Source organism: Petaurus breviceps, unplaced genomic scaffold (assembly GCF_028583685.1).
Source record: "Petaurus breviceps papuanus isolate PSGF00001 unplaced genomic scaffold, PetGlider_PUasm1.0 91133, whole genome shotgun sequence".
NCBI lineage: Eukaryota > Metazoa > Chordata > Mammalia > Diprotodontia > Petauridae > Petaurus > Petaurus breviceps.
The window spans coordinates 84,393,511-84,415,339 of NW_027187419.1; the positions used below are offsets into that span (position 1 = coordinate 84,393,511).

Genomic DNA, 21,829 nt, shown 5'->3' on the forward strand with positions numbered 1-21,829 from the left:
ACCTACTCAGAAACACCTGGCCATGTAACCTTGAGCAAGTTACTTAACCTCAATTGCTTAAAAAAAAAAAGCCACCACTGGCTCTGGCTCACTGGTCACCCACCCCAGGACCTCCACCAAGGACAGGGATCCAGATCCAAGCAGGTTAAAGCAAGCGTGATTACCCCTCACACTGGTTGCTTGGTCCCCCTACAATCTGCAGGCCAGGATCTCTGAAGCAGCCATGTGGTGGCTGCATGACCTTGGCACCTCAGCCACTTCACTCCCTGAGGACAGAGGCAGGACCTCACTCCTGAACTCCCTGTTCCCAAAGTCCACTGACCTCTCACTTTGTCTTTAGCATTTATGGGTTGATAATTCTGGAAACCACCACAGCTTTTGGTGCTCCACTCTCCCAATGTCCCTCTAGCTGTGGCTGGTTGGGCTGCCCTGAGGCTAAAACCCCAGACTCACATGGGGATGGGCTCAGCTCCCAGAGTGCTTCACTGGACCCTTCCTGCCATCCTGCCAGGCTGTCTTCAGGGGGAGGTTAGTTTCTCTCTGTCACTTTGTGGGTTCTGTAGCTCTAAAGTTTGTTTAGAGTAATTTTTTACATGTATTGGAGGAGGGGGAAGCAGGAGCCCTGTAGAAATCCTGTTTCTACTCTGCCATCTTGACTCTGTCCTGTCTTCCTTTCTCCCTTTCTTTCTTCCTTCCTTTCTTTCTTTCTTTCTTTCTTTCTTTCTTTCTTTCTTTCTTTCTTTCTTTCTTTCTTTCTTTCTTTCTTTCTTTCTTTCTTTCTTTCTTTCTCTCTCTCTCTCTCTCTCTCTTTCTCTCTTACAGCTAGATGGAAGAGTAGATAGAGCAGTAGACTTGGAGTTAGGAAGACCTGAAGTCAAATCCTGCCTCAGACACTTATTAACTGTGTGATCCTGGGCAAATCACTTAACCTTTGCCTCAGTTTCCTCAACTGTAAAAGGAGGATAATAATAGCACCTACCTCCTAGGGTTATTGTGAGAATCAAATGAGACACTCTTTGTAAAGTACTTAGCACAGTACCTGGTATGTGGAAGGTGTTATGTAAATATTTATTCCTTTCCCCTTCTACTTCTAAAGTTGATTTTTGAACACCTATATAAGACTTCATATTTATCTCCATTAAATTTATCCCTCTTGGGGCAGCTAAGTGGTTCGGTGAATAGAGCACTGGCCCTAGAGTCAGGAGGACCTGAGTTCAAATGCGGCCTCAGACACTTAATACTTACTAGCTGTGTGACCTTAGGCAAGTCACTTAATCCAAATTGTCCTGCCCTCTCCCCTCCAAAAAAAAGCAAAAAAAAATTTATACCTCTTATATTTGACTTCAATTTGGAATGGAGATGAAATGCCATGTGAAGAACTATTTTAGAAGGCTAGTTTGGCTTTAAATGCCAAGTAAAGCAATTCATTTTTTATTCCAAAAGTCATAGGGAGACACTGGATGTTATTGAGTAGACAGGGGTTATGGCTAGGCTCTAGTCCATTTAGATCATATATCCCCATACTATTATCCAATGTGTTAACTTAACTATTCCTCCCATTTTGGTGTGATACACAGTTTTGATGAGTGTACTATCATTGCCTTTATACTTGTATGAAGAATAATAAATAATAAGTAGATAAAGCATTAATAAAAATGTTAAATAACACAGAATTGGGCCATCTATGAAAACTTCTTCAAGCAAGACCTATTTCAACAGTTTACCACTTTTATCCTTAATAATGTGATTATCATAATAAGACTTATTTAGAAATGTCCCTTTTTATGTGTGGTTAAACTAGGATTGACTAATGGGATTTAAGGATTATAAGAATATTGGGAAAATGCAGGAAATGAGATTATTCACAGTTGTATCTCTTCCAGCAAGCCCTTTTATTTGAGTCACCAGGAGGCTTTTATTTAACTATGGTGACCCAAGTATATTGAGCTATGATTGACATTCAATCAATCTGAACATGTAAGACTCTTTAAGAGACTACTGATATTACCTTCTCAGAAATCCAGCTCCTGAATCTCCTAGATGTTAAATTTGATTAAGTGTTCCATTTGTTAGATAGACTAGTGAATTGTTTTCACCCCTGCATTACTCTTCCTTGAAGCCTGGAATATTTCAAGGAAGCCTCCCAGTCATCATTAGGGTAATTCACTTATAATCTAGAATGTCTGTGTAGTCTTAATTAGATTTTAAATACTTTAGGGATTACAATACTTCTACAATACAATTTTTTCAATTTAGATGGCAGTTTGATGCAGTTATCTTTTCCCTATTTGAAATTACTGTCTTTGAAGCAGCTAAAATTTTAAAACAAAACAAACCAAGAAAAAATGTCTGATGCCTTCTGGTCTGTTGATGGTATTCACTGAGGCTCCACAGAGTACAAATACTAGATTTAGAGAAATATTGGGGAATGAGAGACTATCAGGTTTAAAAGTTAAAAATTTGTGCTAACTACTTTGGAGAAAGTTTCATTAGAATATTGAGCTTGAGAACTAGATTAATCATCTATCACAGCATGATGCCCAGTAGAAATGAAATGCCCAGCACAGATATAACCTGTCCACCAGGGATGATATATCCAGCAAAAAATAGCAGAAAAATAGTGGGATGACATCACCAGAGGACTTCATCAGCCCTGAAAAAAATGGATGTATAAGTTACTCTGACTATACATGTGCCTTGGCCATAAGTGCCCATGGCTTCTACACATGTGCCCTAGTCATGCACCTGAAGGAAAAAATGCCCATGTGACAAATTGTTAATCACTCTGCTGTTTTATGAAATGTCTTCCACTTAAACTGAAATGTCCTTTGCTGACTGTAGCACCAATTAGATATTCACAGTGCCCATGATCACAATAAATATACTGACTATGACTATAAATATTCCCTCATGGTGCTGGATCTCAAATTATAATAGACTCTCCATATGAAAGACAGAAGCAAAACATTTATTCTGACACCAGAAAACCAAATCCCAACCCCAGGAAACCTAATCCATCATAGCAACATAGAAGTTAATGAACCATAATGTAGCAGAGAGCCACACCATCCTTTAGCTTTCCCACAAACCAATATAAGCTTAGCTCTCAAAGAAGGTGGCAAAAAAACAACTTTTACTTGACTGACTCTTTGTCTGAGCATCCTCTCTCCCAGTCTAGCTAGTTCTGACTCCCAGCTAGCTGCCTGTGGGCTCTGCTCCATCCTTCAGCAAACTCCTCCCACCACAGGCTGGATGTGACTATATTCAGCCTATTGGAGGCAAAGTTATTTTCAAAACAGAGAAGGTCTTCAAGCTCCCCTAGGCTTATTAAGAGCAGGAAAGATCTTCAAATTACCATTACCATTACACTGACTAGAAAAGGTAAATGCACTGATGGGGTCTAATAAGTGGTGGTTTTGAGTTGTTGCTGACCCACAGTGGGCCTTAATATTAGGACTGCTTTTCTGTGAGGGGTATCCTAAGGAGCTACATTTAAAATTTATATTTCTCTCAGTCTCTTTGTGATGGCAAATTGGGCCATCTTTTGTCTCAGTTCTGACCTAGCCCTTAGTCACTGAATGGGTGTTGCCTCAGACAAACTAAGACCTAAGAAAGACCTAATTTAGGAAGGCCAAGGTCTTGCCAGTGGACTGCAATGACTCTGGAGGACAAAATGAGAGTAATGACTTTGCTCAGCTCTACCTCATTTAAATCCAATTCATGCACAAATCAATACAACCCTCATGTCACTGGTCTTCTTTGAGAATGAAGGATGAATAACATCAACACTACTTTGAATATTTCAGATACTTCCAAGTTTGTGGGGGAAAGTGAGTGGGAGGCTTAATAGGATTGTACAGAGAGAAGATAATGGGTGCCAGCAGGGAGAGTAGTCCCAGTATTAGGAATGGGCTGGAGGAAGAAAGGAAACCTCCCCTATGAACATTAGATACAATTCCTTACTTATTGGGGGCCTGGAATGTGTAGGGAGACTTCCTTACCAAATTTGGTAGTGACTAAAGACATGACATGATCCCTACCTTCAAATATCTGAAAGGCTTTCATGCAGAACAGGGATTAGGTATTAGATTTATTTTTTTGTGGCTTCAGAGGGAAGAAGAGAATACAATGAGTGTTAGAGGAAGTCAAAGTTTTGATCCAGTGTACTTCTATGAACTCTTGTTCAGGGAACACCCACCAGGCAAACATTTTATAGCTCTGGATATATGTGACCCTATTTTTTCCCCAAACTCACTCCTATAACCCCCCCTAAACCTATACACAGAAACAGACAGGAAACAACAAAGGACCAGCCAGAGAGAGTGACATGAAAGAATGACACAGGTAGAGGCAGTCATTTGTGCTAAAGTAAACCAAGTGAAACAGACTGAAGAAAACATAGAGAATTCCAGAGAGGCTACATGTCACATAACTTCCAAGTCTTCATTTCTGCTGGGGGTGAGACCTACCTGAAGCCCTGAGAAGGGGAGTGGATGGGAGGAAAGGGAAAAGTTGGAAAAAAAAAAGAGTTTTCCCTCCATATGTCTAAAAAACCCTCAAGTCCTGGGAAGAAAAAACAATGGTCAGTTAGAACATTTCCAAGATACTTCTGTCTCTGAGCATAGAGCAGGGACAAGGCATTTTTGTGCACTAGGATAAATTTAAATATAGCAACCCTACTGTGTTTTGCCAAAGGATTTGAGCCTTTGAATGAGAGGATTTAGAGGCAGAAGGGAGCTTAGAGACTGTCTAGTCCAAACCCCTCATCATTTTACATCATTTTGCAGATGAGGAAACTGAGAAATATAAGGTAAAAAAAAGATTTGCCCTGGGTCAAGATAAATGGTTGAGGCCAAGATTTAAGCCCTGATACTCTCATGCCAAATTCAGCATTGATGCCACTATGCCATATGGTAATTCATTGTAATAACAGCAGAAGCAATTGCATTTATATAGTGATTTAAGGATTGCAGAGTGTTTTACTTATATTATATCATTCGATACTAACTATTGTTAGGATATATGAAGTAAGTGCTATTATTATCTCCATTTTACAGATAAGGAAACAGAGGCTGAGAAAGTTTTAATGACTAGCCCAGGGACACACAAATAGTAAAGTATTTAAATAGATACTTACCAAACAAATAGTATCCAAGCAGCTATTTACCAAGTAGATAATGAGTATTTAAAAAGATACTCAATAGATAATAAGAATCTAAAGAGATATTAAATTTCGGTTTGGCCTTCATTCTCAAAGAGGACCCGTTGATGTCAGGAAGAGGATGCCATGATTTTCAAGTGAATTAGATGTAAGTGAGGGAGTGCTTTACCAGGTTATGAGTCTCACTTTCTCCTCCAGAGAATCTGCAGGATTCTGGGTCCAGTGACAAGATAGAGATCTGGACTACTGGAGATGACGCCCAAAACAGATACTAAGTAGATAGAATCTAAAATTTTGGTGTCCAGTCCCATCTGATTCTTTGTGGCGCTGTGACACATAGCATGCCAATACTGTCCATGGGGTTTTCTGGGTAAAGATACTTGAGTGGTTTGCTATTTCCTTGTCCAGTGGATTAAGGCACACAGAGATAAAGTGTTTGCCCAGGTTCTTATAGCTATTAGGTGTCTGAGACCAAATCGGAACTCAGGTCTTGCTGATTCCAGGCCAAGTACTCTGTCAAGTACACTGAGCCAACTAGCTGCCTCCAAATATCTAAACAGATACTTACTAAAAGATAGTAAGTATCCAAAGCATGCTTTGAACCCAGATCTTTCAGACTCCAACTCTAGCACATCATCAGCTTGTGTGGGAAGAAATCCCAACTTGCTGTGCCAGTCAAATTTTGTCATTAAAGATGCATTTTTTTAAATGTTAAAAAAAAAAAAAAATATATATATATATGTTCTTCATTGCTCTTCCCCCTAAATGCTGTGCCCTAGGCAGCCGCCTACTTTGCCTACCCCTAGCCCAGCCCTATTCTAGATCACCGGATGTAGCCGTAAATTGGCTGCCTCTGCAGAGAACAAACATTGTGACTTTGGATACTTAAAAACTTTTAGCCACAGCTATTCTCAGAGGCTGCTGTTCTTCAGCCCTCTTGTAAACAGCCCCTCATGTAGGTTTCTTGAAGACTTTTTTAATGTTGACTAAGAAGATTTTGAGCTTCTGGAAAGTCATAAAGGACTGAAAAGACACTTAATCAAGTGTGGGTTCCCCTGTGAATTTAGAATCACTTTCTCTCCCTTTTACCCCCATTTTCCCCTGTTGGTGAAATATGGTGAGTAAGCTTTCACTTCACAGAAAGGGAAAGGGGCTGGTACGGAAATTAATGTTTTCAAACTTCTTTGAAATCTTGTCAGGTGTGCTTTTATAAAAGCACAAGCTATTATTATTTTCTCATTAAGATCACTTGCCTTTCTACTCTAACACCCACTGTCAAAACTTTCAAAAGTTCCAGGGTTAAGAAAAGCTCCACTCTTCTTTGCTTGTTCTGCCAAGCAATCAAAGAAGTATTTCCTACATGCCTGGTAGTGGGCCAAGTGCTGGGAATACAAAGCAAAACTTAAAAAAATGGCCCCTGTCCTCAAGGTTCTTCCATTCTAATGGGGGAGATATCATTCATATATGGGACCAGGAAAGGCCCACTCTAGAAGGCAATATTGTTTTTGTTTTTGTCCTTCATTCTTGAAGAGGACCATGACATCAAGGAAGGTGATGCCATGACATTCAAGTGAATTGGGTTTAAATGATGGAGGGCTGTGCAATGTCACCAGCCTCACTTTCTCCTCCAGAGCCATCTGGGTCTAATGAGGAATGGGCTCTGGGAACCCCCTCGAGCTCTCCTTAAGTCCAATAAGCCTTACATTGTGGCTTTACACCTATCGCCTAGTTACTAACTACTAGCCTAGCCCTCAGGTCCAGTGACCAGATATAGATCAGGATGAATAGAGATAGCCCTGTGGATGCAGTAGGAGACCTTGGCTTTTTTAAGGTAAGGTCTCTAACAGGTCTCAACTTGCCTGAGGCAAGGCCCATTCAGCTATTGAGGTCAGATCTGTGTTAAAGGAAACCTGGGGTTGAACTCTAAGCTTGAGGAAATACAGCAACCTGACCCTGGGTACTGACCCTGGATACAAAAGTGACCTCTCTTCTTCTTCCTTATAGCATCAAGCAATCAACAACGCGCAACACAGGTGTTTGTGACTGGAAGACACCCATTTTAATACCTCCAAATTTTCCAAAGTTCTATTTCTTCCTAAGGGCCAGCATATATAGGAGTCTATATAAGAGTAGGGATAGTCACAGGGGAAAATCACCCTTAAGCTGTCACCCAGGGAACAGAGATGACTGTGGATGCACCCAGAAAGGGAGGAAAACACAAAAGTGCTGTAAGACTTTGAAAACACACAGAGGAAGCCAGTGAGCACGAGACTGAGGGCAGTGAAGCATGTCACTAAAACAGGGGGTGGGGCTCCCCAGAGGGGGCTTCCTACAGAAACACACGGCTCCACCCCTGGCTAGAGGCACCAGCCTCCAAGCTGACTCCCCCAGCCCACAACTGCTAATGAGTTTTTCCCATGCTTTGAGACCTAGGGATTAGATACAGTAATATCCTCTCAACTAAGCAGCTTTTTTTCTTAGGGGCTATTGGGACTGCTTAACCAGTGATTTGAGAACTTGAGGAGATCCAAGCATCAATCAGCCGGGCAATCTCTTATCCTAAAATATAGCTGCATTTTAAAAAGCTATCTGGCTTTATCCAACATAGAATTGATTTTATTGGGCGTTTAGCGCCATAAAACATTATTTGGAATGCTTTGGTCCTTCCACAAGCTGCTCTCCCATGGCAGATCACTAGACTAACTGCCTCTTAAACACAGTGTTAAAAGCCCTGTTAATAGTAATAACATGCTAGTTGTCTTTCATCCAGAAGCATCACGCAGTGCTTTCCCAGACTGAATAGACTAGGCTCTAGCCTATCTCTGAACGAGTCAGCACATCTCACAAGGTGAAAGGTATCAGTGGAGTTTTAGACATTGTAATGACAGCCAAAGAGGTCTCATGCCACTGTGGACATGTCTAAGGACTGGCCTTAGAGTCACAAATACCTGGGTTAAAGTCCACCTCTGACTGATAGTAGCTATGTGACCATAAGCAAGTCATTTAATTTCTTGATGCCACCAGACAACTCTAAGAACATATATTATGCTGGAATTTGGACCCTAGTCCCTTTTACTTGTAGAAAGTAATCACAAGAGACCAAGACAGGATCAGGTTGCTTGAATAACTCTCTGGCTTCCTTTAAGACATCTCAAAGGCCTCTTTCTGTAAGATTTCTTCCTTACTTTCCCAGCCACTTAAGCCTTTAAGCCTTCCTCTTACCTGCCTTCTGGTCTATACACACACACACACACACACACACACGGGTATGTATATATGTGTTTGTGTACATACATACATATGTATATATACATATCACTTATAGACTAGGGATTTTAAAAAAGTTAAAGAACCACAATGGCAGCTGTTTGGGCATTGAAGAAGAGAGTGGTAGGACTTCCCTACTTGAAGTTATTGAGAAGCTAATAGGCTAAAATGAAAGGTCTGAAAGGAACTCAACTTAATTCAATTGAATCAATATTTAGGTGCCTTCTATATACATTTTGCTAGGTTCTGGGGACACAGCCATGGACTAGAATTGTAGAATAAGGCATATATTTTTAGACATGGCCAAAATGTTGGTTTTGCTTGACTATACTTAATTGTTATAGTAGAGGACTTCTGGGGGAAGAGGAGACTGGAATTGGTGATAGGTATGAAGAAAAGAAGAAAAGATAAAAGTGCTTCAATGAAATATTTTAAAATATAAAGAAAAAAAGCAGAATTTCAGAAGGCAACAGATAAATAGGGCAGTTTTGTAGCTGCCATGTTAAATTTAACATACATATAGCCCATTTATGGGGGGGGGGAGTTATCATCCTAATTTCCACTCACATTGGTATGCTAGGTCCTCAGAGCTTAGTTATGTCTCCCCCCAGGATTTTAAAGGCAACCCTAACTGGTTAAGGGATTTTCTCTAATACTTTTTATCTCAAGCCAATTCCGATGTTTCCCCCACCAATATTGATCACCAGTAAATATCTCTTCAATATTGTCCAACCAGTGGAGCGCTAGGTGGCGCAGTGAATAGAGCACCGGCTCTGGAGTCAGGAGGATCTGAGTTCAAATCCGACCTCAGACACTTGGCACACTTACTAGCCATGTGACCTTGGGCAAGTCGCTTAACCCCAATTGCCCTCCAAAAAGCAAAAAAATTAAAAACAATATTGTCCAACCAGTGATTACTGTTCCTATATGATTTTTATCAGTTATCTCATCGATATCCTTGATAACCAATTAACATCAATTAGCTTTTACAAAGGGATATTTATTGTGAAGATACTGCAAGAAACAAAGTATCAAAATATCACCCCTAGGGTGATGGGCACACTAGGGCACCCTCTCCCCTCTCTCCCTCTGACCTGGGGAGAATGAACTCAAAGTGTTGGCTTACGAAAACATTCTTCCCAAATCAAGACACACTGTCCTCTACCACCTTGCTCCTTGGGAAGAGAGGGTTCAAACTCAAAGCAATAGACACCAAGCATTCCTCCTACCAAGTTTATTTCTGGGTGGGGCAGAGCTGGTAGACAAGTCACTCTCTTGCTTACAGAACATGGTTTCTCAGCTGCTGAGTTCATTGACTGAAGAATTGGGTCATGGAGTTTATTCCTCAAGGATGATTTTTTCCTGGGCTCACTTGCTGCAATTATCAGCTCAGATTTCTATAAGGACCTCTGAAGTCTCAGTCAACTTTGTGAAGCTTACAAGGTCATAGCCTGGTCCATTTCATCTTCAAAATATTTTCACCTAAGATCAGGAAAGTAACACACTGAGACAAAAAAGTAGTGCCATGAATTCATGTCACATGATTGCCCATGTTGGGAGCTAAGACTGCCAGCAGCAGCACCTGCTCTCTCTCTCTCTCTCTCTCTCTCTCTCTCTCTCTCTCTCTCTCTCTTTCTCTCTCTCTCTCTCTCCCCAAAGGTTTACAACATTTCTTCCTCACTCATCATCAGGGAAAAGAGGTTAAATTCTTCTGTTACAGACTTGCACATTCAGTTCTCGCTTAGCACCCACTGAAAAGGCCTTTCTTTGCCATGAAGAAAACAGCAAGGAAACAGTCACAGAATACCTGTGCACTCTGAAGTGGAACATTCACCATTATATGCCATCACACGTTTCTAGAAACAGTCTGACCCAGCCCCTGAGGTTGAATGATGACAGGCAGAGTGCAGTACACATACTGGAAGGTCTGAACCTCTATTAGTCAGTCTCCTACCTCTCTTACATACACTTTTTAAAATGCACTATAACGGGGCAGCTAGGTGGTATAGTGAAATAGAGCACTGGTCCTGGAGTCAGGACCAGAGTTCAAATCCGACCTCAGACACTTGACACACTTGCTAGCTGTGTGACCTTGGGTAAGTCACTTAACCCCCAATAGCCCTGCCTTCCCCCCTCCAAAAAGGCAAAAAAAAAGCATATAACAAGTCTGCCATTTTGTATATAATCCTCTTTTTTGTTCTTCTTTCCATATTGAAAAGCTCCTGTTTGTTGATACATATTAAGTCCTTATATAAAAGGAAAAAGAATTAAGTATTGTCCTTAAAGGGGTAAAGATGGTACTGAAGGAAATAGTCAAAGAACAAAAGGACACTGGTCCCTTTCCCCTGGCTTCTCCTGTTTCCATAATTAGAGAGGGAAGACTTTCCTCTTTGCACCACCCCTTTGCTTCTTTTATATTCTTGCTGCCAGTCTCTTGATCATTTCACTGCTCATCAGAGGGTAGGCAGGGAAAATGAAAGGTAATGGAAGCCCAATCAGTCCATATTCTTCCTTGTTAGTAGCTCTGATTAAAGTGTTCAGTGAAAGGGAAAGCTGAAGCTATTGTGTAAAATTGAAGGGTCTGAGTTTACTCATGATCTTATTTAACTCTCAGGGCTCCCTGCTCCTCTAACCCTTTGCTTCATCTCATACTCTCTGTCTCTCTTCCATTAGCATAAATAATTATAGATTGGCTCCCTTAAAGTTGTCCTCATTACAATTCCTATTTCCTAAGTGCAAAAATAAATAACAAGACAAGAAAATTATCCATCTCAAGGCGACAGTCTATCAATCAGCAAACATTTATTAGGCTCCTACTCTGTGCAAGGAATGGTGCTAGGCATAGGAGGTATAAATACAAAGTTATTTCCAATGTAACAGGGAAGTGGCCAGTGAAAACCCAGCCCCAATGAGCATGCATAGGCTTGATTCAATCCCCTACATGAACTTTGGATCAAGCCTTGATATTCTATGACTGTTTCCAATCTGCTTATTACCTGATAAGGCGAGGCTTTTCCATTGGCATGTGAGTCAGAAAAGTAGCATGCAAAAGGCCCTAAACTTTCCTGCCTGACTTCATTTGAATAAGACTATAACTACTGTAAGCTTCCAGTGGAGGCAACTTAAAAAAAAAATTATTTTTATTTTCAGTTCCGTATTCTCCCCCTCCCTCTACCCATTCCCTCATCAAGAAGGCAAGAAATACTATGCCCATTATATATGTGAAGTCATGCAAAACCTATTTCTATATTAGCCATGTTGCAAAGAAAAAAAAGTGAAAAAATGTTTCAATCTGCACTCAGAGTTCATTAGCTCTCTCTCTGGAGGAAAGATTCATCATTAATCTTTTGGAATTGTCATGGATCATTATACTGATCAGAGTAGCCAAGTCTTTCACAGATGATTGTCATTACAATATTGGTGTTACTGTGTTTCTACTCACTTCACTTTGCATCAACTCATATGAGTCTTCCCGGGTTTTTCTGAAACTATTCCTTTCATGATTTCTTGCAGCATAATACTATTCCATCACAATCATATTCTACAACTTAGTCAGTTCTCCAACTGATGGTCGTGTCCTTAATTTCCAATTCCTTGCCACCCACATGGGGGCAACTTGTAAGACTGGGAGGCAAACACTGGACAAGAGTGTTTTCTGAATGTATGTCAAGGGATTCAAGCTCTACCCTTGACAAACACTAGTTGTATGGCCTTAAGCAAGTCACTTAACCAGGAAGTATCACAGGCAACTCTCTAATATTATCAGTTAGAAGTATAGAGAAAAACAACTTTGAAAGATTCATGAATTCAGATCAATGCAATGAAAAACCATGATTCCAGAGGACCAATGAAAAAAGCATGCACGCATTAGCTGACAGAGAAATGATACGTACAAAATACACAATGAGATGCAATTCTTTGTCACGTCCAATGGGAGAATTTTCTTTTTGCTAAACTTTGCATATTTGTTTTGAGGGTTTTATTTTTGTTGTTGTAATTGTTCATTTGGGAGGAGGGGAGAACAGAGAGAGGAACAAGGGGAGGGAGAGAAAACAAATGCTTGTTAATTTTTTTAATATTATAAGCTAGAGACAAGCTTTTGATCAGAGTCAAGGAACTCTCCACACTGCTGAAATCACCAGGCCAGACCTCCTCCCACCAAAAGAAAAAAGAAAAGAAAGAAAGAAATTCTTCCCTATAACCCATCCCTGTCTCCATTTAGAAAATCATTGCTGCCACCTTTACAACAACAGAAAGGATTTCCCTTTTACTCTTCTTGAGAAAAAGAAGCCCAAGGAACTCCACCTATTCTTCCTTTCTCCTTCCCTTGACCCTTCTTGTCAGCTAAAGACTTCTACTCAGCCTCTCCAAAGAACTGTCAAAGAACATTTGCAAGCCTGAAGGAAGTCTGTAAGGCCCCACCTCCCCCTGAGAGCACAGGGTGGCCAAACCCTGTTGCTGCTCTGCAATGCCCTTAAAGGGCCCTTTCCACTGCCTGTATAAAAGGAGGGTGCAGAGGAGAAAGTGCTACCCAGACAGGCACTCAGCAGAAGCAATAAGGACCAGCAGGAGCAGCAGCTACAGACCATACTATGGCAAATGAAGTCAAAGTCATCCTCTTGCCCCTGAAAGGGGGCCATCCTCCTGCAGGTAGGCTGACCTCTGACCTGCAAGCAGCTCATGGCCTTCTGTTGCTGCTGCACTCACTCTTTTCAGACCTAGAACATCACCCACAGAAGCAAAGACTTCTGAACCTTTCAGAGGTTGGTGTTTTTTTTTTTAACTTCATGCCCTTTGATTTCTTCTGGTGTCTCCAAGCTTCTTGGCACCTACATGAAATAAGCGTCAGGTGATTCTTTTTAAAAGCTAAATCTGGGCTGTTTTTCAAAGGAAATTTGAAATTTGTGACAAGTCATGGGAGAATAGTGAGTTGGTCTGAACCTTCCCTTCCCTGCTGACCTTCTGAGTGTGTGCTAAGAGCATCCCCAACTGGCCAATGGGGTTTGTTGCCATGGAAACCTTCCTCCCAGGGCTCAGGTTATAGGACTCCATTGGCTCAGAGATCTAGTGCTGGAAGACAGCTCACAAGCTGTCTAGTTCAAACCCATGATTCTATAGTTGGAGAAACTGAGATTCAGGGGAATTTTAATGACTTACTCCAGGTCACACGGGTATCAGAGGTGGAATGTGAACCTAGGTCAGTCAACCAGCATTTATTAAGCACTTACTTTGTGCCAAGAACTTTGCCATGTGGGGGACACCAAGGAAGGTAAAAACCTAGCACCTGCCTTCAAGGAGCTCACGTTCTATTGGGAGAGGCAATGTGCAAATAGTTGTGCCTCCATAATACCTACAGTGTAAATGAGAGGCAGCCAGCCTTAGAGGGAAGGCACTGGGTCCTCTGATCCAGAACAAGTGGCCTTTCTTCTGAACTGTATCTCCCTAAGGCATCTGTATGGACAACAATCATCGAGGGAACCAGTCTAGAAGACCCCTTGTGGCTCTAAATCCTAGGAGCTCATGATTCATACATACATAAGAAGCAGCTTCTACCCCAAAAGTGGCACTCATATGTTTCTCCTCCTCTTCAGCTTCTGGGTGGGCAAAGTTAAGAATGGTATAGGAAACTGTGAAAATGTCTTTTGATGAGCACACAAGCACAAAGGGGGCCAACTTGAAAAGACAGCTCCCTAGGTATTTTGCAAAGCATCCACATTTTTTTCCCACATCTGCTATTTATAACAACCTGCTGAAAGCATGGAAATCAGTTCTATTGTAACTCATCTGCATGTGCATATGAATGGGCAACAGCCAAGAAGCCTATTTTTAGGGAGGCCTCTTTTCCTCGTGAAGCTGGCATTCTTAATTTCTTCTAAAAGAAATTCTGAAAAGCTCAATGTCTGTGTGCTTTGTTGTATTATCTAAGGCCTGGAGATACCTTCCTTCCCTGATGCGATTCTATACAAATTGGTCACCAAGTGGCACCAAATAGAAAGTCTGACCACAACAAAGATGAAGGAAGGAAAAGACTAAGGTTCAGGGGTTTGCCATTGGTCACCCAGCTAGTAGAATCAGGTGCTGAAACTTTTACTTCTGAGATCTACGAGAACATAAGAACAGCTAGGTGGCACAGCGGATAGAGCGCTAAGGCTGGAGTCAGGAAGGCCTGAGTTCAAATCAGATCTCAGATACTTACTAGCTGTGTGACAAGTCACTTTACCCTGTTTGCCTCAGTTTCCTCATCTATAAAATGAGCCGGAAAAGGAAATGGCAAACCACTCCAGGATCTTTGCCAAGAAAACCCCAAATGGGGTCTCAATGAGTCAGATATGACTGAAATAACTGAACAACAAAAAGAACATAAGCTCCTTGAGGGCACTTTTGTCTTTTTTATCCCCATTCCTATCACCTGCTAGGTATTTAATAAATGTTTGTTAAATTAAATTTATAATTAATTATATATATAATATATTCTATATATTAATTAATAATTAAACAGTATTTAATAAATGTTTGTTAAATTAAATTGACTTTTAAAGTTCTAATTCCAGGCATCCTATAACAACAAAAAGTGTTGTAAAGTTGTTTAATAGTTGTAAAGTTATTTAAATATATGTAATAATCAATATATCTTTATATTTGAAGACAATTCTGTTAATTTAGTCATGGACTGTGTAGACTACTCTCATTTGTGCAGCCATCTGCTTAAAACCCAAGCGACGAGAGTAAAAGTGTTATTAAAATAGAAAATCCAAAATTAGAATTGACTAAATTATAATGTACCTATGAGAAGCATTGTAATGCAATGAAAAGTACATGAGATCTGAGGTCAGAAGATCTGAGTTCAAATCCTAGCTCTGCCACTTGCTAAAATATAAACCTGATACTGTTATTTAGCCTCTCTAGGTTCAGTTTCCTATCACTGAGAGTTAAGGTGACTTCTAAGGTTCTTCCTAACTCCAAATTTATGATCCTATGATTCTGTAAACACAACAAAATGGAGATTTGATGAAAATCCTCATATTTCTTGGGCACAGTAGTATGAATACAGCTGAAAGCTCTAGGTTCAAATCCTACCTTAGATACTTACTAGTTGTGTGATCTAACTTCTTGGAGCCTCAGTTTGCCCATCTATATAATGGTGTTTTATATACTTCACAAGATTGCTGTAAGAAGTACATGGAACAGCAACTTGCAAATTCTAAAACACTCCCGAAAAGCCAACTCTTGTTATTCTGTCCTTCAGGGAAGTCACCATCCTTTGGCTTGGCAGTTACTTTGATTATAATAAATTTCTACTCTGTTGTTAACTATGTATTATCCTTTCTGGATCTTAATTTCCTCACTTGTAAAATAAGAGGGTTGGACTAGATGGCCTCTGAGGTGCTTTCCAGGACTAATTCTATGAGGTTCTAATCTTGTTTGTGTCTAAACCTGAAAATGTTCATCATGGGGTGATGTTTTCTAGATGCAACAGACATGCTCAGATAAGAACTATCATAATAACTAGCATTTACATAGCACTTTAAGGTATGCAAGGAGCTTTAGGGGAAAAGAAGGGAACAAGCTTTTGTTAAGTGCCTACTATGTGCCATGTGTTAAATTTGTACATGTGTGTATGTATGTATATGCATAAATATGCATAAGTTATCTCATTTGATTCTCACAACAACCCTGAGAGATAGGTAGCATTATTATCTCCATTTTACAGATGAGGAAATTGAGGCAAACAGTTGAGGCAAACAGAGGTTAAGTCTAAGGTTAAACTAGAGTGACATAGTTTAGGAGGTGTCTGAGAATGGATTTGAACTCAGGTCTTCCTGACTCAAAGACTAGTACTATATCCACCGAGCCACCTAACTGTCTATCCAAGGTCAAGAAGGTTCTTAGAATTCTTGACCTGATCATTGAGAGTTAAGTGATGGAACCTTGTAAATGATGATTTGAAATGGAAGCCTTATAAACTCATTACTATACTCAGACATTAGACTTCAATAATACTGGGTATTATTGAAAGAAAGAAAGAAGGAAAGACTCCCAAACCTCAAAGATACCCACAAATGCACAGTGGAAAATAAACTCTAAAGAGAAGACAGCCTGACTGTAACTCTCCCATCCTGATAAATGCTAAGAGCTGGGTGGTTTCGCTTTTACATAGACATAAATATCTTATATTGCACTACAGCTAACCACAGTTAAATTTGTGCTATAAAACAGGAACACATTAAATGTGAATACATTAGGAGGCCCAAGCTGTATTCAGTAAAGCTTAGCTTTGAATTTCCTGTCTCTGTTGCTTTTAGTTTCAAAAGAACCACATTACTTCAACAACATCAAAAGCAACAAAAATTGTACTTAGAAAGCATCCTGGGGAGGCCAAGTACATGATAAAGAAAAAAGAATAGAGTCAGTGAATAGTTACATAGCTAAGTAACTGTTTGGTTTGGCATCGAATAAGGGACCCGCTGAGGGTTATTCCACTGAACTCCTAAACAAACTGAGAGGCCTGTGTGTCACTAGGAGGCATTTTGGTACAGTGGAAAGATAAAGATTCCCAAGGCCTTTCTCTATCGCTTAGTGCTTTCTATAAGATCTTGAGCAACCAATCAATCCCACAAGAATTTATTAAGTATATACTGCATCCAGGCACTGGGAATACAAAAGATAATTGCAATAGCTAATATTTCTGTAACTCTTAAGTTTGCAAAGGGCTTGTCACATATTACCTTGTTTGATCCTCACCAAAAAAAGAAAACCTTTGGGGGTAGGTGCTGTTATTATCCCCATTTTACAGATGAGGAAACTAAGGCTAAAAAAGGGGCAAATGACTTAGCTAGGATCACTCAGCTACTAAGTGTCTGAGGCTAGAGTCAAACTTAGGATTTGTTGAGTTCAAGCCCAGCACTCTATCCTCACTGTACTCAAGGAGCTTACATTCTATTGGACAATTCATTATAAGGGTAAGTATAGTAGAAAGAGTACTGGATTTGGAATCAAAAGTTGTTCAGTCATTTCAGTCCTGTCTGACTCTTCATGACCCCATTTGGGGTTTTCTTGGCAAAGATACTGGAGTGGGTTGTCATTTTCTTTCTCCAGTTCATTTTCCACCTGGGGACACTGAGGCAAACAGGGTTAAGTGACTTGCCCAGGGTCACACAGCTAGTAAGAGGCAGAACACCTAAGTGCAAATACTGGCTCAGACACTAACTGTGTGACCTTAGTCAAGTTACTTAATTTCTGTAGTAGGGTAAATTAGATGATCTATAAAAGCCCTTATAGTTCTAGGATCTTTTTATCCTGCCACTTTGTAGAAAGTGGGGAGCTCACCAAGTTAAGGTTAGGAGGGGTAAGGGCATAGGCATTTGTATAGTACCTACTATGTGCTAGGTACTGTGTTTTATACATACACAAACACACACGTATAATATATTTTTCCCTTTTTTTGTAGGGAGGAAGGCAGGGCAAATGGGGTTAAGTGACTTGTCTAAGGTCACATGGCTAGTAAGTACTAAATGTCTGAGGCCAGATTTGAACTTAGGTCCTCCTGAGTCCAGGGCCAGTGCTCTATTCAGTGCATCACCTGGCCACCCCTATAATATTTTATACATATTATCACAACAGTCCTGCGGAAGGAGGTGCTATTATTATGCCCATTTCACAAAGAAGAAACTGAGGCAAACAGAGGTTAAGTAACTTCCCCAGAGTCATACAGCTAGTAAGTGATAAAGAAAAAAGAATAGAGTCAGTGAATAGTTACATAGCTAAGTAACTGTTTGGTTTGGCATCGAATAAGGGACCCGCTGAGGGTTATTCCACTGAACTCCTAAACAAACTGAGAGGCCTGTGTGTCAGTAGGAGGCATTTTGGTACAGTGGAAAGATAAAGATTCCCTGGATTTGAATTCAAGTCTTCCTGACTCTGGGTCCAGCTTTCTATCCACTGAACCACCTAGCTGCCTCACAAAAGTATGTGTGGTATGATGCAGAATCAGGGCTGATGCTGAGAATAAGGGTAAGATAGCAGCTGCTTGAAGAGTCTGTTCTGGGATAAAACTGGGACTTCCGATGATATACTGATGAGACCTATCACAGGAAATTATATGTGTGGATTCAGGGAAGGAGTCTGAGAGAACCATCCTCCACTCAAAGAAAGATGCAGCCAATGATAAGTCAGGCAAGAGGCTGAAGAGAACCCTGTAGATCTTGTTGAACATGATCAAAACTGACTGAAAAGCAGTCAATATGAATGAATTATAATTTACAATTGTTTGACCCTTGATAAAAGACTTCAAATAGAAAGTATTGGTTGCAAATTGAAAAAATGTACAAACCTTTGACTTATGCTTTAAAAAAAAAAACCATAATGTCTTCCTGAGAAGAAAGAATTGCACCTAATTTTTCCCCTTCCTTATTCTGATAGTTGTCATCCAGAAAATGCCAAGCAAAGTGACCTTGGCCAAGTCATGTGATTTTTCTATGCTTTGCTTTTCTCATGCATGAAAAAAAAGAGTTGGACTGGACGATTTATGAGGCCCTCTCCAACTCCAGTCTTACATTCTCTAAAGAAATTTCAGCCTAAAGAGTTGCATACATATTGGAGTTTGGAGTTTTCCTAAGATATAAACTCTTGCAAAAATAGTTTTGTAATTAAAGTACTTTCATTCAACACCTGATCAGTTGTACTGTAGGAAAGCATTCTTTTCTTTTTTTTTTTTAATATTTTAAATCTTTTTTTTTAAGCAATCGGGGTTAAGTACCTTGCTCAAGGTTACACGGCCAGTTATTTCTGGGTGTAGTGCTGAGTGTCTGAGCCTGGATTTGATCCAGGTCATCCCGACATTGGAGCTGGTGCTTTTAATCGCTGAGCCACCTGGCCACCCCTACAAAGCATTCTTTTCTATAGAGAACTTTAAGTTTTCAAAAATAGTCATTGAAAAAGCACAATTTTCCTCTTCTCAATTTCCCCTTTCTGTTTTTTGGGGATAGTGAGATCATTGGATTAGTGTTGGTAATAAAAAGGTAAAAATGAATACTATTTGAAAGTTAAGTATTGTTTTTTCAAAATCTTACTCTAAGAATCAAAACCTTACTTCAATGATCTATAATCTCATTGGTGTGAGTACTCCCTCATAATGCAGCTATCATCCTGAGTCACTGTGGCCTTTCTGGTGTTTAGCCTTGCCAAGTTTGGGCAGCAGATACAGACATTCATCATTCCGTTCATACTCGAAACCTCAGCAGCTTGATCCGACCCACAAGATCCCAGAGCTACCTCGATGTCACAGTGAGTCACTGGAGTCAGACAATAGAAAAGGAAGAAAACACAGGGCATTGAATGTCCTAATTAGGACACCCGGGTTCCAACTGGAACGTAAACAGCTCAAAATAGACCTTACCTGATCCTAAACTATGTTGTCAAGAAATGTTGATTGAATAAATTTAGTTCATCAGGTCCCCAGAGGTTTTCTTAATGGTGCTAGCTAGCAGAGTGTGACAGGTATTTCTAGCAGAGCTTTATAAATGAATCTTAACCACTTGGATAGGAGGCTTCAGGTCCATTCAATTTACTCACCTATATGTATCCTGGCCATAACCTCTACACCTCAGTCTATCCATCTGGAACATAGAAATAATGCCTGCTTTAAGGAGATAATTTTAGGACAAATATAATTATGTAGTTAAGCATATGCTTTAGAAAAGAAATGGTATTATAAAAACATAAGAGATCATTGTTGTATGTAAGGCTTCCCTAACCATAAACTATGAATCTGTACAAAGGAAGGAAAGAAGAGAAATACAGATTTATTAAGCAATTGCTATGTTCCAGGCTATTTGCTAAGCACTTTACAATTATCTCATTTGATCCTCACAACAACCTGGGAGGGGTTATTGTTATTCTCATTTACAGATGGGGAAACTGAAGCAAACAGAGATTAATTGACTTGCCTAGGGTCACACAACTAACAAGTATCTGAGGTTGGATTTGAACTAGAATCTTCTTAACTCCAGGCAATACATATGACAGAAAGAATTCTGAGCTCCAGGGCTGGACCAAAGTACTTATCTGGGTGAATTTTTGCAAAGTATTTGCACATCATTAATCTTAAAAATGAATACATCTATCATTACTGAAATTCTTTTTTTATTCGTTTAATTTTGTTTTGCTTGATGCTTTGATTCTTTGGACTTGTGATTTCAACATTGTGGGCAATCCCCCCTTTGATACAGATCATAATGCTTCCACACCTTTTCATTACATGCAGCTCTTGTTTATATGTTGCCATAAATCCCTCACAGACTATTTACACAAGGCATCGGAGCCTTCTTCTTGTTCTTTGTTTGAGTAACTCAGGGATACTAACTCACCAATCAGAATCTCCACCTGTTGTCTCTCATTCTACTCATTTGAGCAACCAAAATCCTCATACTAATAATAATAGATGATAGTGATATAGTTTTTAAGTTTTATAAAGGACTTTACATATAGTATCTGGTTTTGTAACTTTCATCATATCTTACTCTGCTCTCTGTACACAAGTTGTCAGTTTCCTTACACCAACCTTGCATTTTTCCATTGTCCTTTTGGTTGTTTGTAATTTTAATTCTTCTGCCAATCATGGTGTTCATTAATTCTCAGGCAAACAGATCATTGGAAGAACATTGATGCTAATGAGGTAGCTTTCCCCCTCCCCCCAAGCAGTAGACAGTTTAGGATCAGTGAAAGCTGGGCAGTTTCCCATGCTTTCTTGAAAAAATCTGACTTGGAGCATAGCTCATTATCTATGAGCAGCTCACATAGATATACATATTTATGGACTAATTTGGCAAGCTTTCCTTCAAACTGCATGTTATCTAAGTAACATGTGTTCTTCATCTACTCTGTGTTTTCGGTGTGGATAGTTAGACAAAAATCTATGTGAAATACTATAGATTTCACTCAGGAGTCTTTACAGTATTCTAGCGCTTGTGCAATTATTATGACATTACCTACAAATAAGAACATTTTTAAAACCTTAGGAAATAAATAAGAAAACTTTTTTTTTTGTTTATCCCCCATAACACTGGGAAAAATACATTTGCCACATGACACTTCATTTAATATATTAACAGATCATTAAACAAGGTTTCTCTATAGTGATTATCTACCAATTCAATTCAATCCAACAAGCATTTATTTGAACCATGGAGTCTTGTTTGACTTTAATATATATGAGAGATGCCTTATCTGAAGAGAATTTTCAATGCTGCTGTTTATTCTGTTGAAGCAAATGTTTTATTCAAGTCAATAAACAACATAAAACAACCTTGTGTTCTCTCTCCTTCAGTTAGTTTGTTGGCCTTAAAAACTTGGTGGCCCATTGTAGAAAATTGCCTATAACTATTTGCCTATTCCCCTCTCATG

At 39.8% G+C, this 21,829-nt stretch overlaps 1 protein-coding gene across 2 annotated transcripts in view; it reads left to right on the plus strand.

The window, feature by feature from the left end:
- The first annotated feature begins 12,946 nt into the window (after positions 1 to 12,946).
- Positions 12,947 to 21,829, plus strand: part of DAPL1 (death associated protein like 1) — a 36,770-nt gene continuing 27,887 nt past the window's right edge. For both annotated transcript variants that reach the window (XM_069080790.1, XM_069080791.1), the window contains exon 1: positions 12,947 to 13,078. In XM_069080790.1, the coding sequence (XP_068936891.1) occupies positions 13,021 to 13,078 (58 nt within the window). In that variant the 5' untranslated portion in view covers positions 12,947 to 13,020. The remainder of the gene's footprint in view (positions 13,079 to 21,829) is intronic.